Source organism: Dipodomys merriami, unplaced genomic scaffold (genome assembly GCF_024711535.1).
Source record: "Dipodomys merriami isolate MVZ:Mamm:240054 unplaced genomic scaffold, mDipMer1.0.p SCAF_1, whole genome shotgun sequence".
Lineage (NCBI taxonomy): Eukaryota > Metazoa > Chordata > Mammalia > Rodentia > Heteromyidae > Dipodomys > Dipodomys merriami.
The window spans coordinates 8,233,182-8,248,537 of record NW_027202270.1 but is presented as its reverse complement, the minus strand read 5'-3'; the positions used below and the strand labels follow the sequence as shown (position 1 = coordinate 8,248,537).

At 45.9% G+C, this 15,356-nt stretch overlaps 1 protein-coding gene across 1 annotated transcript in view; it reads right to left on the bottom strand.

The window, feature by feature from the left end:
• Window positions 1–15,356, bottom strand: part of Dner (delta/notch like EGF repeat containing) — a 283,104-nt gene that overhangs the window by 130,337 nt on the left and 137,411 nt on the right. The window contains exon 5 of the mRNA XM_070015431.1: window positions 424–569. Within this exon, the coding sequence (XP_069871532.1) occupies window positions 424–569 (146 nt within the window). The remainder of the gene's footprint in view (window positions 1–423; window positions 570–15,356) is intronic.

The following is a 15,356-nucleotide window of genomic DNA, read 5'->3' as shown; positions in this document are numbered from 1 at the left end:
AAGGCCCGCCTCTCACCCCTGCCTCTGCCTCATGCCTTCTCCTGCTCTTCTCCATCTGCAGTTCTATTATCATTGCTAGAGAAATGTGAAGTCCAGGAGGAAATGACCACATTGGCAGACAGCAGTTCCAAACACTGGTAAGCAAATGACTGCACTTACCTTTTTTTTCTTCCATTTCTCTTGGTTCTATTACCAGATATAGTCTTCCGTCATTCCAAAGCTAGAGGATGTATCAGTGCACAAACTTATTACAAATCACAGGGAGATTTTTGCATACTAATCCATAATTGAAGCCAGAAATTTGGAGGGCTTCTTCAGCAAATATACTAGGTCTCTATTATCCTTGTTTGATGTATGCACCCACATACACATGTGTTTATGTATGCAAATATATGGCCACATGCTCCCCGGTTGACCCCTCACCTCCGATGGCTTTGTGGCGCATTTTCCCTTTCCCGAGCACTCTACGTCGTTCGGGCGGCTGTCCCCTGGCGCACACGTGCTGGCCTTCACCACCAGAGTCAAGCGCAAAGCAACGATAGACTTCGTCACGGAATCATTCACAAACCCTGAAAGAAAACCAAAACAATCGCAACAGTAAGTATGGCTTCACCAACCGACCCTCTACCCAGCTCTAGGTAGCATTTCAGTCTGACCAAAAAGAAAAAGTGAGTGTAGCACAAAGGAGAAAAGCAAACACGGCTCTCCATCCAGATGTCAGGTCTTCAAGATGTACGTGGGAAACGACCAAGGTCACGAGCAAGGAGCACCTGTCACCCCAGACACGGCCTGTGGTCCGTCACTTGTTCCTGTCTCTCAATCCCACCCCTAGGGGCCACCTTGGAATTCAATCTCTGCTTCTAAACACCGCTCTTCCCCCTGTCACCCAAAGCTTCTCCTGAGTACTCTGGAATGTCCCCCATTCTGCCGGCAGTCTACACAGCGGCCCCCAGCCCCCTCGCAGGTGGGCAGCCAACGCCAGCGCACACTCCGTGTTGGGTACATTAATGAGCAATTCACCTGATGGACTTTATGGTATCGATTTTATCCACCAAGTAAAATGGATAATTTCAGCTAACTAACAAAACTGGGCTAATCATAGCTAAACGTTGAGCTGAATATTGATTACAACATCACTGAGTTGTCTTATTTATCATTGAAGGATCTTTAGGTGTATAAGGCAGCCATTCATGCATAGCAGTCAATATAGATATGTATAGCACATATATTTATTTAGCATAAACATAGAATACTGAGGAATTAATATAGCTTCTAGCTGGAAGAAAGAAATAAATATCTTGGTATTTATTTAGTGAATATTTTAGTAAGCAAGCATTTTTTTCTCATAAGAATATAACTTTTTATTTCAAAGGAAAATACTACCAAAACTCATGAATGTGCCAAGGTATTTAGTCCTTGGTGCTGTTCAAGAGTAAGATCAAGTCCATGAGTCTCACTATTACACACCCATATCCACATAGATTTTTATAAATATGCATGGATATTTTAAGACATGGGCTCTTTTTTGTGTGTGCTGGTCCTGGGCCTTCAACTCAGGCCTAGCTGCTCTCCCTGAGCATTTTTGAGTCACACCTCCACTTCCTGCTTTTCTGGTAGTTGGAGATAAGAGTCTTATGGATTTTCCTGTCTGGGCTGGTTTCAAACCATAATCCTCAGATCTCAGCCTCCTGAGTAGCTAGGATTACAGGTATGAGAAACCAGCAGCTGGCTGATGAAAGACTCTGAATGCCCAGGAGTCAGTGGGGGAAAAAATGAACAAGAGAAAATGATTGATTGAAGAGCAATTGAAATAAATTCCATTACCAGGGGGAAAAGAGTACATTCTGATCTCTATTTCTGATTATACATAAAAGTAAATCTAGATGGCTTAAAAATGGCAACGTTGAGGCTGGATGCCAATGACGCAGGCCTGTAGTCCTAGCTACTCAGGAGACTGAGATTTGTGGATTGCAGGTCAAAGCTGGCTTGGGCAGGAAAGTTCATGAGACTCTTATCTCCAATCAACCACCAAAAATCCAGAAGCAGAACACTAGGGTTCAGCAAAAAAAGCTCAGGGACAGTGGCCTGGCCCTGAGTTCAAGCACTAGGACCAAGATAAAATAAATAAATAAATAAAAATTTAAAAAAGCTAAGATGCCAAAAAAACTTTAAGACTCCAAGTAGAAAACACAAGAAGTTGGCTGTTTCACCAGCCTCACAGCATGAAAATTTTCAAATGAGACACAAAATGAATCATAAAAATAAATTAATTTTCTCTATATAAACCTAAATTGTATAAATAAAATTGTAAATTATTTATAAATAGGCACCACAAACAAAGATGGTAGACCAGACACAGGCTTCAAGATAAAATTTATAATGCATAAAACCTGCAAATGATTACCTGCCATAATATATAAAATATTTCTCCACTTGCTTTTCTCTCAACATTACTTGTATTTATATAAATATTAAAACATACAGAGCAGCATGAAGCTCTTTTATGTATAAATATATAAACAGTAAAATTATCTAGAGATGCATGGAAAGAAACAAACCAATCTCAGCAGATGGAAAAAGGAAGCAGAGATGGGCAGAAAGGGAGCTTCTGGCTGCAAATATAAAAGTTTATTTCTTTATTAAAAATGAATAAAGAGGGCTGGGAAGGTGGCTTAGTGGTAGAGTGCAGGCCTTGCATGCATGAGGCCCTGGGTTCAATTCCTCAGCACCACATAAGCAGAAAAGGCTCAAGTGGTAGAGTACCAGCCTTGAGCTGAAGAGCTGAGGGACAGCACCCAGGCCCAGAGTTCAGGCCCCATGACCGACAGAAGAAAAAAAATGTATAAAGAACACCAGGCATGGTGGCCTATGCCTGTAATCAATGCTACTTTGGAGGCGGAGATCAGAAAGATCACAGTTCAGGACAGCCTGGGCAAAAAAGTTAGCAAGACTCCATTTCAAGCAATCAGTCATACCAGGTACCTCTCATACCAGCTAGGCAGGAAGCTGAAGGTAGGATCATTGTCTGTGGCCAGCCCTGGGGAAAAATATATTAAAACATACTAAAGGGCTGGGGGCATGGCTGATGTGGAAGGCATCTATCCAGAAAGGTGAGGCCTTGCATCTACACTCAGCCTCCCCGCAGGAAAAGTAGAAAGAAAATATACAACAAAAGGCACTAAGACTCGTGTATAATGGAACCCTATATTCATTTCCATAGTCTTACATATATTTATATTGTACAAATAAATGTTTAGTAGGTGGGTAGGGAAGGGATAATGGGAGAACAACAAAGGAGGGGCAACGATGCTAGATAGGAAACGAGCTCATTGCCTGACTCGTGTAACTGTAACCCCTCCGTACAGCATCTTTGTAATAAAATAAAATTTTAAAAAATAAATGTTTAACTTAGATTATTTATAAAGCTACAGTATCACTGCTTCAAGCAGGCTGTTACAAGTTATAAATCTACAAGTAAACACACTGGGCGGTAAGCAAGGGGTTACAAGTGAATTAACTGAAGTGTCACAGACTGTATGGAGAGTACAAATAGTATAGTTCTAAAAAAAAAAAAAAAAAAGAGTAAGTCAAAGCCCAACAAAATAAGTAGCAGGAGATGGGTGCTTGCAAGAGGGAAGGGGAAGGCCAAGGGCAAAGGGTAGGAGAATGAAGGGGGAAGAGGGAGGAATGCAGTCAGGAATCAGGAATTCACTGTATATACCACAGGACTGAGAACTGTAAGGGAAGGGGTGGGAGGAAGGGGGTGGAAGGTGGATGAGACAGACAAGATACTCTGTACACACAAACTGCTTTGTTAAATGGCAGAAACAAATTCAATGCCTAAACTAAAATCAAGATAAGTAAGGGAAAGTGGGCTGGGAGGCATGGGGGAGAATGCTGGACCGGTGACAATGATCAAGATGCACCATGTTCATAAGCTGCTTTGGTGAGCGGCAGCTCCTTTGTACAACTACTTAAAGATAATAAAAATATTTTCTGAAACACAAATTAACAGCAGCAAAAGAATAAGAGAAAAAGAAATGCAGAGCATCCTGCTATCCAGAAAACAAGTTCCAGAATGACTTTGTGGTCATCTTCTCTAAACTTTTCAAATACCCTGTTTCCCTCGCTTTATTAAATGCCTTATTGTGATGCACACGTGCATATTGTTCTCATAAGTGCATTGCCTTAAAATAACCATAAGAACCTGGATACAAAAGAGAGAATGAATCACATCAATCTAGCTGGCTTGCACGTCAACTCCTATCATCTCATCAGGTGATGGTCACCTAAAAAGACATTGTTATTGCTTTTGGTGGTGGTGGTGGTCAGTCATGGGCCTTGAACTCAGGGCCTGGGCGCTGTGCATGGGCTGTTTTCACTCCAGGCTAGTACTCTACTCCTTTGAGCCACAGCTCTTTTTTTGTGGTGGTTAATTGGAGATAAGAGTCTCACAGACTTTCCTGCCTGGGTTGGCTTCGAACCACCATCCTCAGATCTCAGCTCCTGAGTATAGTAGCTAGGATTACAGGCGTGAGCCACTGGCGCCGGGCTAAACATCGCTATTTCTCACTACACATGAGCGCCATTCCCAGTTTAGAATTCCCTGTACCCTGGGGTGCTGTGCCTCTGCTTGTTATCTCAAATTTGTTCAAAGTGAGGCTGGACATACTAGGCTCACTATTCATCCTTCTAAATGTTAAGCAAAAGGCAACTGTGAAGCAAAAAAGAAAAAAGACAAAAGAAAAAGCGAGGCTCAGGCTCGGGCTGAGGGAGGAAAGGGGTTCACTTTCTCCAGAGCCCCCCAGCTCTCAGAGCGGCTTCTAGCAACGGAAGGAAGTTAGTCTTTGGGTTGCACCCCTGTCTGTCCTGAGCATTGAAACAAGTCTTACTAAAGCCCGCCGCGTGCTGCAGCGAATCCCAGATGAGGGTCGCCCCTCACAGTACGGGGCCTCGGCAAAGACAGGAGCCACAGGTCTGGCGCCAGTGGTGGGTTACGCCCATACACTGCGGGCTGTTACCGGCTTCAGGAAAGAAGGAAATGGAGGGGCTCAGAACAGAGATCCTGTTCCGTCACAGCCCCACTATGTGGAAACATCTTGCTCATCCCATCTGGTCTCTGCAAACATGTCCACGACGCTGCTGTGCTCTGCACGGACTCTCCCTGCTGCCAACCTTAGAACCACCAGAGGCAGCGCCGGCTTCACTGGCTCACGACTTTTTTCCTCAGTATTCTAGGCCACAGTCAAGTGCACAGCATCGTGCTCCGGGCCCTGATTAACTTACTGTGCTCTCTTGATGGAAAAGCAAATCTTTTTATAATTATCCCTTAATTTTGTGATCTGAGACTGGGATTCAAACTTGTACCTGATGCTTTTGCTCACTGGCAACTGAGCCATGCCTCCCTTTCCTTATTATCAATCATTTTTATTATTACTGAGTAGTTGTACAAAGAGGTTTCAGTTCCACGAGTCAGGTTCTGCATCCTGATCAACGTCACCCTGCCCATCTCGACTCTCAAGTGACATAGTTCTGTGTTTACAGAATGTACATTGAATATAATGACTGCAATTGCCCAGCCTTCCTTCTTCCATTCACGTGCCCCACACAGACCAAGAACAAGTCTTAGAGACAGGGTGAAAGAGGTCAAGACAAGGCAAACACCAGACCAGAGCAGCAAAGACAATTCCCTAAGAGAGGGTGCCAGAATGCCTACTCATCTACTTTGAAGACAGCAGTCACCCAAATGCATAAATACTAGGTTACTAAAATATAATTATTTATCAACTTCCAGTGATCTGGGGTAGAGAAGCAGTCTGATAGAATGTTGAGATGCTACAAGAGGTCTTGTTCCATCTGACATTTCTACACATAAAACAATAGAGATAACATCAGATACCAGTAATTATAAAGGTATTTTTTACATCTCTCCTTTGTTCTCTAGCTTCACATTAAAATATTTTCAAAGTCTCTATTATCTGTCTGTTCACTTAGCATTTCAAAAACACAGTCCCCTATAATTATGTAGAAAGAGACTTCGTTCCAAGGATTATTTTTTAAATTCTGCTCAACTGGTAAATTTACTTAGCAGGTACTCAAGTAAGTACATAGTTAAAGTATACAAGGTAGATTTTTCTAGATAATTTGCTCCCATTTCCTCAGTGACCATTGATCAAGCTCATGTCTATCAATGTGGTACCATATTAGATTTCACGGGCACAAAGAAGAATCACTATTGGTTTCTGCTACTCCAAACTTGCTATCAAGAGTTGTAGTAGCAGCCAAGCACTGATGGCTCACATCTGTAATCACAGCTCTTCAGGAGGATGGGATCCAAGGATCACTGTTCAAAGCTAGCCTGCACAGAAAGTCTGTGAGACTCTTCAACTAACCCATGAAAAGCCCAGAGTGGAAGTGTGGCTCAAGAGTAAGCACCACCCTTGAGGAAATAGCCAAACAAGACTGCAAAGTCCCAATACTACACACAATGTAGTAGTTCTTAACTAATATTGAACCTAATAGCTTCAAATTTTTAGGAGCTTTTTCAAAGTATCTATTCCCATTTTCCAACACATATAACTCAGTGCCCATGGTCTGAGATATGTCTCCAGTAGACATGTTTTTTAAAAGATTTCCTAAGTAAGCAAGGCAGCTGGTGGCTCACTCTGTAATCCTAGTCAGGAGACTCATATCCAAGGATCACAGTTCAAAGCCAGCCTGAGCAGAAAAGTCCAAGAGACTCTTAACCTCCAATATACTATTCAGAAAAAGCCAGAAGTGGTGTTGTGGCTCAAGTGATAGAGCTCTAGCTTTGAGCAAAAGAAGCTCAAGGTAATTCAGATGTAAGCTTCCTTTAAGAACCATGTGGGGAAAAATAAATAAATAAATAAATAAACAGATCTAAGTCACTAAATTAATATTATTAAAGTCACAATTGCTTTGAATGAGAGGTGCCCTTGTGAGCATCAGACAGCAGTTTGGTCATCTATCTGTGCAGACAATGTTTCTGTTCCCACGTTCCCAGAAAGACTTGTTCGGGCCTCTGCTGCACCTGGGCTTCTGAGATCAACTCCAAGACTGAGGCCTAGCCCTACACAGGGGCTCCAACTGATGTCTGGTGCAAACTAAAAGCAACAAAGAGGAGACTTATGAAAGAAAAGCCGGAGAGAAAGAAGGAAGGGGAAGAGAAGGCAGGAGGGAAGAACCAAGACTTCCCAGTATGAGGGACAGAGGGAAACCATGTGTCCCCTGTGTGCATGCCTTGACAAGAGGCGAATGGAGACTTTTACTATGAATACAGTGGAGCTGAAATGCTGGTGAGACGCAGAGTGGAGCAAGCTGACCGGTGGCAGGACAAGGACACAGAAGTTAGCAATATCAGGACTGAAGGTTTAAGTGATTACTCATCCAAACACAGATTCTGTTGAAAAACTGCAAGACAAAGAAAACATAGGGAGGGGGATAAGAGAATGGATGGGACTCAGAAACCAAGTCCTATAGTCCAACCTTCATCAAATAAGATGAGTATTATAAAGCTATCCGACGATTAGTACACTAGTAATCATTAGTATCAATATAAATGACATGATATAGAAATGTCTATAGGGTTTCCTCACCATGGTGAGAAAAGAGATTTCTTTGGGCCTGAGGAGCAGGAAGTACTCCGTGGTGTCTGACCTGGGACTGCACTGTGGCCGCGCTGGTACAGAGGAGGGACACGTGAGTCCACCAGGGAAGAAACAAACGTGACAAGGACTCACAAAGTTCGCTCCACGTTTAGGTACTGGGAGAGGGAGGGTGGATGGGGAACAGCAATGGACCGGGAGACCCACGTCTATTTGCTACACAACAGGATGAGTTCCCTTAATTTCAGTGCTTTGGGGGCTGGGGGGGGGGGGGGTGGGGGGAGATGGAAAGGGATGGGAAGGGAAACAAAGGAGGAGGCAACAATGTTTGATAAGAAATGTACTCATTATCTTGCCCATGTAATTGTAACCCCTATACAGTATTTTCACAATTAAAAAAAAACTATAATGAAGAAGAAATCTCTGCAAAGATTACCCAGGGATCATCTGAACATGTCCCAAGTAACTAGTCAGGGGTGACGAAGAAAATCTGGGTTTCTTTCTCTCCCTCCATGTCTCCCTCGCTACTTCCCCTGCCCTCCTCCCAGCACAAAAGCCACACACCCTGCCCGTCTCCCCAACACCAAACAGGGCTAATGAACGCAGTGATGACATGCTCTGCGATTGTTACAGGCTTTCAAAAAACACTAACTTTGTCCAACTCACACCCTTGGTACAAAGAGAATGAAAGGGTTGCAGTCATTATCGGTGGCAAACAGTGGTCAAGCATCAATTAAAGCACACGAGATGGCTGACTTCAGGCCATTAACTGTTTTACTGCTTCTCTTTTTTAATATTAACGCTAAAGAGTCTTAAATAGACTCCGTAGTTAACACCTCATTGGGATTAATGGCAAGTGGGATTTGCTCCTCTCACTCTAGTCGTTTGCCTAAAGACCATTTTCTTTTCTGCTCAAGGCAAAGTATACATGGAAGATTAAAAAAAATAACTGCCTATAAATTCTTGAGCAGTAGGTATTGAAAGCAGACTGTGCCGAGGTTTCCGATGAGGACTGAGAGAGCCATCACACAGGCCCACAAACGCTGCTCAGCATTCAGCAAGGCCCGCAGCCCACACCAGACAGGCACGAAGGACTTCAGGGCACCAGATTCCAGCTCCAGCTGGAATCTCACGCCACAGAGGCGGGGGCAATGGCACACCTGCGCTAGCTCCTTAAGAAGGATCTGTGACCCAACATGTAGTGTGTGTGAACGGGGCCCCTGTGAAGCAGACACTACCAAGGACCAGAGGAGGGGTGAGCCTAGGGCCTGAAATGCAGAAATGAGTCCAGCAGGCAACATGGGCCTGATGGAGTGTACACTTAACACCAAGCTCCCAACATGTTTCCTGGCCTATGAAATCCCAACCATAATCTGAAAAAGAGATAGCCACAAAAAGGGGGTGGATCAAAAACAGCCTCGCCCAGGGCGCACACCCCACTCCCAACCCTGTCTAGTATGCTGCGCTCCTCTACCTGTCTGCCCACTGCGACTCACTTGGACCAGCTTCCTAATGAACTTTGTTTCTTCTATTCTCCAGTCTGGATAATTATTTTACCAACCCTGGCTCTAAAAATCTATGACAGTGACAATAATCAAGATGCTTTCTACACATAAATTGCTATGTTGAATTGAAAACCCTGTGTGCAATTATTTAGAGATAATAAAAAATCCTTTTTTTCATCTCAGTAAATATTATTTTCTATGAGCAGAGGCACAGGGGCATTGGGCCTTTGTATTCCTCCCCTGAGTGTCCTCTCCTTCGGTCTCAGTATGTGTGAATGCCTACAATAATCAAGATGCTTTGTACACACAAATTGACATGTTGAATTGAAACCCCTTGGAGAAATTATTTAAAGATAATTTTAAAAAATTGTTTAAAAAATCCATGACATTGTAAATCCTGACCAGCAGATTTGTCTCTGACGATGCTAGAGGAGGGGCAAAAAGCAACCCTGGGGAAGAAGGGAGCCAGAGCTAGGTGCGGGGTGTCAGGCTACAAAATCAAGGCCCACTGACACCCTTGTCATAAGAACTGGTCTCCTCCTTGGTCTCCCTTACGCAGAATGCAGCCAGGACCAGAGGGTAAGGAAGAGGAGGTTAAGTAAGTACTTCCTTAAGATGCCATGACCCCCATGTGCGAATGCACATCCATATGTTATAAGCTTGGTGCTGGTGCTGCTCCCGCTTGTACGACAAGCCCAAAGGCGGAAGCCACGGTGTGTGTTTAGCATGCCCGGCAGCATGAGGTATCATAAACGCCACCCCCAGCATCGAGTGAGACCCTACCTCCAAAATAACCAAGACAAAAATGAGTTGGAGGCATGGTTTAGGTGGTAGAGTGCCTGACTAGCAAGAGCAAGGCCCTGAGTTCAATGCTCAAAACTGCAAGGGGAAAAAAAATAGCAAAATACAGCTGGAGAGTCCTTCCGAGGCTGGCATTCTACACAACTCCAAGCACCGGTTTCTGTGCGCAGCAGAGGTGACTAGCCTACAGTGCCACATTTTTTGCTTAATTCCTTTCAGGAATTAATTCCCACCCCTCCCCTTTTGTCACTAATATTAGGCCCTGTTACCTGTCTGAAATCAGTGAGAATACAAGCCTTTGTTCTTCCTGTTGTGCTTTAATAATATAATTTAGAATAACTAAATGACAGGGCCTGTGATCCCTTCCCTTGCTCCCTTCCCACCGGCTGGCAAGCCTGCGTGGCTCTAGGGATGGAGCCTGTGTGCTGGACGAACAACTCCAGGCCGCACGTGAGGGACTAATTAACTGACTTGTAATTTCTTCAAGCCACTGCATCTGAGCTGCCTGGATTACAACGGCTCAGCCGCTACTATAATCAATACAGGCCTATAAACCAATCACTCCATGTCATCCCACCATCTCGGCCACCAGGTCCAAATGGAGCTGTCTCTCAGCTGCCATGTGCTGTCACACACTCACAAAACACAAACCCCGCCACATCTCCCTCCCTCCTCTTCCTCAGTAGTACAGAGCCTGGCTGATCATGGGGGCCCGGCTCCTATTCTATCACATAGGGTTGGTGGAAGGGAACTGAACACCCCTCTGCCTTGGGCTCCTTCTTTCAGAAGCAGAGATGACACTTCCTGGGTGGTTGCTATGACAGAAGGTCTTAATATGGGCAAAGCCTTTCATGCAGTACAAATACATGCTATGGGCTGTACATCCTCATCAGCATCACTACCACGGACAGCAGCATCAACAACCAACATCTGAAAGAAGTTCCTGTCTTCGTGTCTGGGCTGCTGAACGCACTGCCACCAATGGTTGGCTCTGGAGCAACTCAAGTTTCTTTCTTTGTCTGGGAAGCCGGAGGCACCGGCTGCGCTGAGATCTGGTGAGGGCCCACGAGGCAGAGAGGTGAGGGTCCTCGGGGCCTCCTTTGTGGGGACACTAATGCCCCTCATGGAGGAAGTCACCCCCCCCAATGCCTGCCCCAAACCCCGGCTGAGAGCTGGATTTCGTCAGAGGCGTCAGAGGGGACACGAGCCTTCAGACCATGGCAGGTCTAGATGGAATGTGGAGCTGTGGATGTCCGAGGGAAAGAGTTTCCGGAGAAAACCAGCACATGGCCACCCAGCCTCCCCTCGACCTCCCAAGCCAAACCTGGGACAGGGAATTTATTTCTTAAATGATGATTACTTCATCTTATTTTGTTTTGTTGTGAAGGTGCTGTACAGAGAGGTTAGAGTTGCATGGCTACCTTTTAGAAATTATTGCTCAGGGGGCTGGGAAGGTGGCTCAGTGGTAGAGCGCTTGCCTTGCATGCCTGAGGCCCTGGGTTCAATTCCTCAGCACCACATAAGAAGAAAGAAAAAAGCCGGAAGTGGTGCTGTGGCTCAAGTGGTAGAGCGCTAGCCTTGAGCTGAAGAGCTGAGGGACAGTGCCCAGGCCCAGAGTTCAGGCCCCATGACTGGACCCAAAAAAAAAAAAAAAGAAAGAAATTATTGCTCAGATTTAGTAATAATGTCGGGATCAAAGTATGCCTGGCACCAATAATGCAAGGAAATGTCTTTTCCTATTACTGGCTTTTTGGTGGTTAGTTGGAGAGAAGAGTGTCATGGACTTTCCTGCCCGGACTGGCTTAGAATCATGATCTTCAGCTCTCAGACTGCTGAGAAGCTAGGATCACAGAAATGAGCCACTAGCACCCGGCTAAAAGGTATTTTCTTAAGTACAGACAGCACCCAATTCAAGAAAGACTGGCTGGTACAAAAAGAGCGCATAATGATACACAAAGATTCAAATGATAAAGTTGTTTTTGGAAGCAAAATCGACCGTTAGGCCTGTCCAATCTCTCCAGCTGCCTCCTTCAAGCATCAGGCAGTCTCCATTTAGCCAAAGTATTCTCTCCTTGTGTGTGAGAAGAAAAAAAAAAGGCATAATTGAACACTTTTTTTGAAAGGGCCTGTTCCTGAATACCAATGATTAGAACGTAAAAAATTAATTGACACTTTCCTTTGAAATTTTGTTGGCTCACCCAGAATGCCCAATTGAAATTCTTCATTTACTTAATGCCTATTTGATCACCTTTTGCTAATCAGTTGGAATTGCATCACTTCATCTTCCACTACGATGGTTTCAACTTGTCAAATGCCAGCAAATCAATTGTGAAATTACTGTGAACACTCATACACTTGCACACCGTGTCCACTCATTAATATCCAATGAGGATTTCCTGATTAATGACATTATTAGGCATGCCAAAATAATTAATCATATTTCTGTGTGGGTGTGAGGAGAATAAAGGATTAGAAAGGCACACTTCATTGGGCTGAAAATGGACATTCCACACAGAGGGGTGGGGGGAAAGGAAGGAGGGAGGGAGGGAGGGAGGGAGGGAGGGAGGGAGGGAGGGATCAGGCATATGGAGGCGTTGTGTATGGAGGCGTTGTATGCCAGCTGCTGATGGACTGGTTTGTCTTCTCATCTGTCTGGGGACTGGCGTTCTCAGTTGCCTTTCTTCTGTGCTCCTGCCTTGTCCTGCTTTTATTCAGAATCTCTAGCTTCAGGGGACACCAGCAAGACAGCCTGGTAACCCCAAGATCATGGAAAAGAAGTTCCCTGGATTGACTTAAAGGGTTGGAGATTTTTAGTTTGAAGTGCATTCACTTCCTGCATTATACATACTATCTTTTCCTTTTCTTTTTTCTTTTTTTCTTGGCTGGTCCTGGGACTTGAACTCAGGGCCGGGGCACTGTCCCTGAGCTTCTTTTTTGCTCAAAGCTAGTGCTCTACTACTTGAGCCACAGTGCCACTTCTGGCTTTTTGGTAGCTTATTGGCAATAAGAGTCTTATGGACTTTCCAGCCCGGGCTGGCTTCGAATCACGATCCTCAGATCTTGGCCTCCTGAACAGCTAGGATTACAGGCGTGAGCCAATGGCACCCCATTCTTATCTTTCTTTTTCAGGGCATGAATTTATTGCACTGAAAACAGAATTCAGCAACGGATTGCAATGAAGCCCAGTGGTGCCCTGCCACGAGAGGGGAAACAGGAGGCGCGGGGAGGTGGGCGTCATCTGACGCGGCCTGGGCTCCTTGCGGTTCACACTGGCATGCTCACCGTGGGAGCACAGTCCAGGACACGGAGGGCCTCTGAGCCTCCCGCAGCCTTCCCGGTCTGCTCCACTGACCCTCCCCACACCGGCTCACGGGGGCCTGGACGCCCACCGTTATCTCATACACTGTTATGAACACGCCATTGTTACGTAGGCCCTACCACCCGGTCAACTCCCTCCAGGACTGGAAGCTCTAGATGTGGAAGATTTATTCTCTGCAGATTTAAAACCATGTATGCTTCAGCACAGCCCCAGACCCAGAGGAGCGGTTTGCAGCTCATCGCTGTAGCGGTTCCTCGTGCACTGGGATCTTTAAGCCTGTCTGAGAGCTAACCCAGCCCCCCCTTTGCTGCATCCGTCGCTTTGCCACGGACTCCCTGCTGTTGCAGTTCTTCTGATATGATGATATCAAATGCCCTCTCCAGCCACAGGGCCTTGGCACATGCCACTCCAACTTTCTACCTGGAAGGTTTCCCCAGTGCCTGGTTAACAGCTAAGCCTAATCATCATTCTTCAAACTATGGTCTCCCCTGCTTCAAGGTTATATCAAACTTTTCTTACGAAATAGCCAAGTGTGTTGGTCAGTTTTAGTGTCTATTCACCTGTAAAATTAATTTTTAGTACCTGTTGCTCCACTAAAACATTAACTTGTTTGTTCACTATTCTGTTGCCACCACCAAGCAGGTGTCAAAAAGCATGTGGAGGGACAAGGACTGGTGGCTCACACCTGTGTCCTAGCCTCTTGTGACATGGAAAACAGGAGGATCGAGGTTCAAGTCTAGCTCAGGATACAAGTTCTCAAGACCCCATCTCACACCAATATCTGGGCAAACTGACACATTATGTCATTTCAACTAAGGGGAGGCTAACCCTGGGAAGATTAAAGATCCAGCCAGGATACAGAAACGTTCAGGAGACCTCATCTCAAGAAAACAATCGGAGCTACAACAACGGGAGGCACAAATAGGACTGTGATCCACACCAGGCTGGACACAGTGCAAAGCCCTGTCTAAAACATAACCAGCGCAAACGGAGTGGAGGCATGACTCAAGCTATGGAGCGCCCGCCTAGAAAGTGCAAAGGCCTGAAGTCAGATCGCAGAACCATGACAAGAAACAGTATTCGGGAGGAGGAGGGAAAAGCACACAAACACATAAACACTCAACTGTGAGCTCACATGGTAAATACGAGGAAAGGAAATGGGGAGGGAAGAGGAGGAGAGGGTAAGGGTAAGCTGGTCCTGGGGGAACAAAGCCTAGTTACTGGCTCCAAGACAAAGAGTGGCTAACTCTGACCGTGGTGTAACCCAGCCCTGATCCTTCCAGAGGTCGCTGAGCACCAGCCCTGACCCATCCGGAAGGGATGTCTCATTGGGCAAGTTCACACAACTAAGGGTAAGACATACCAGCCCTGGTTGGTTTTTATGTCCTAACTAAAAGACTGGGTGCCAGGTGCTGGTGGCTCATGCCTGTCATCCTAGATACTCAGGAGGCTGAGATCTGAAGATCATGGTTCAAAGCCAGCCAGGGGAAGGAAACTCAGTGAGAATCTTAACTCCAAAGCCAGAAGTGGTGCTGTGGCTCAAGTGGTAGAGTGCTAGCCTTGAGCTAAGAGCTGAGAGACAGCACCCAGGCCCAGAGTTCAAGCCCCACAACCAACAACAACAACAACAAAAGACTGGGACAGAGGCAAGACACTCAGCAGCTGCACTGGGCTGACCTGGCTGTGAGGGGCAGGAAGGGGAGCAGGCAGCAGGCAGGGGGCGTGGGAGCGGGAGAGCCCAGTAAGGGGACTGGGCAGCCCGGTGGCCTTGCTAACAGAGCAGGAGGGCAGATCTGGGACTTGTTTCGGTCTGACTTGCTGACCTGTGGATATGAAAAGGGAAAGAGCAGCCCAGCCCAGCCCTGGGGACCGGAAGGATGGAAGGAACGAACACTCGGGAATCAAGACCGCCTCTGCAGGTCTGCTGCTAGGTCTCAGACCCTGAAAAGCTCCCTCCGGATGGGCCTTTCCCTCTCAACCCCTCACACCTTCCCATCCACTCATCTCTCCTCTTTGCTGGCCCCCATCCAACCCTGGCATGCCCCACACAGCTGCACATCAGCCCAGGCCCGCGCCTTCTGCCCCACGCCCTCTCCTCTGATGCAC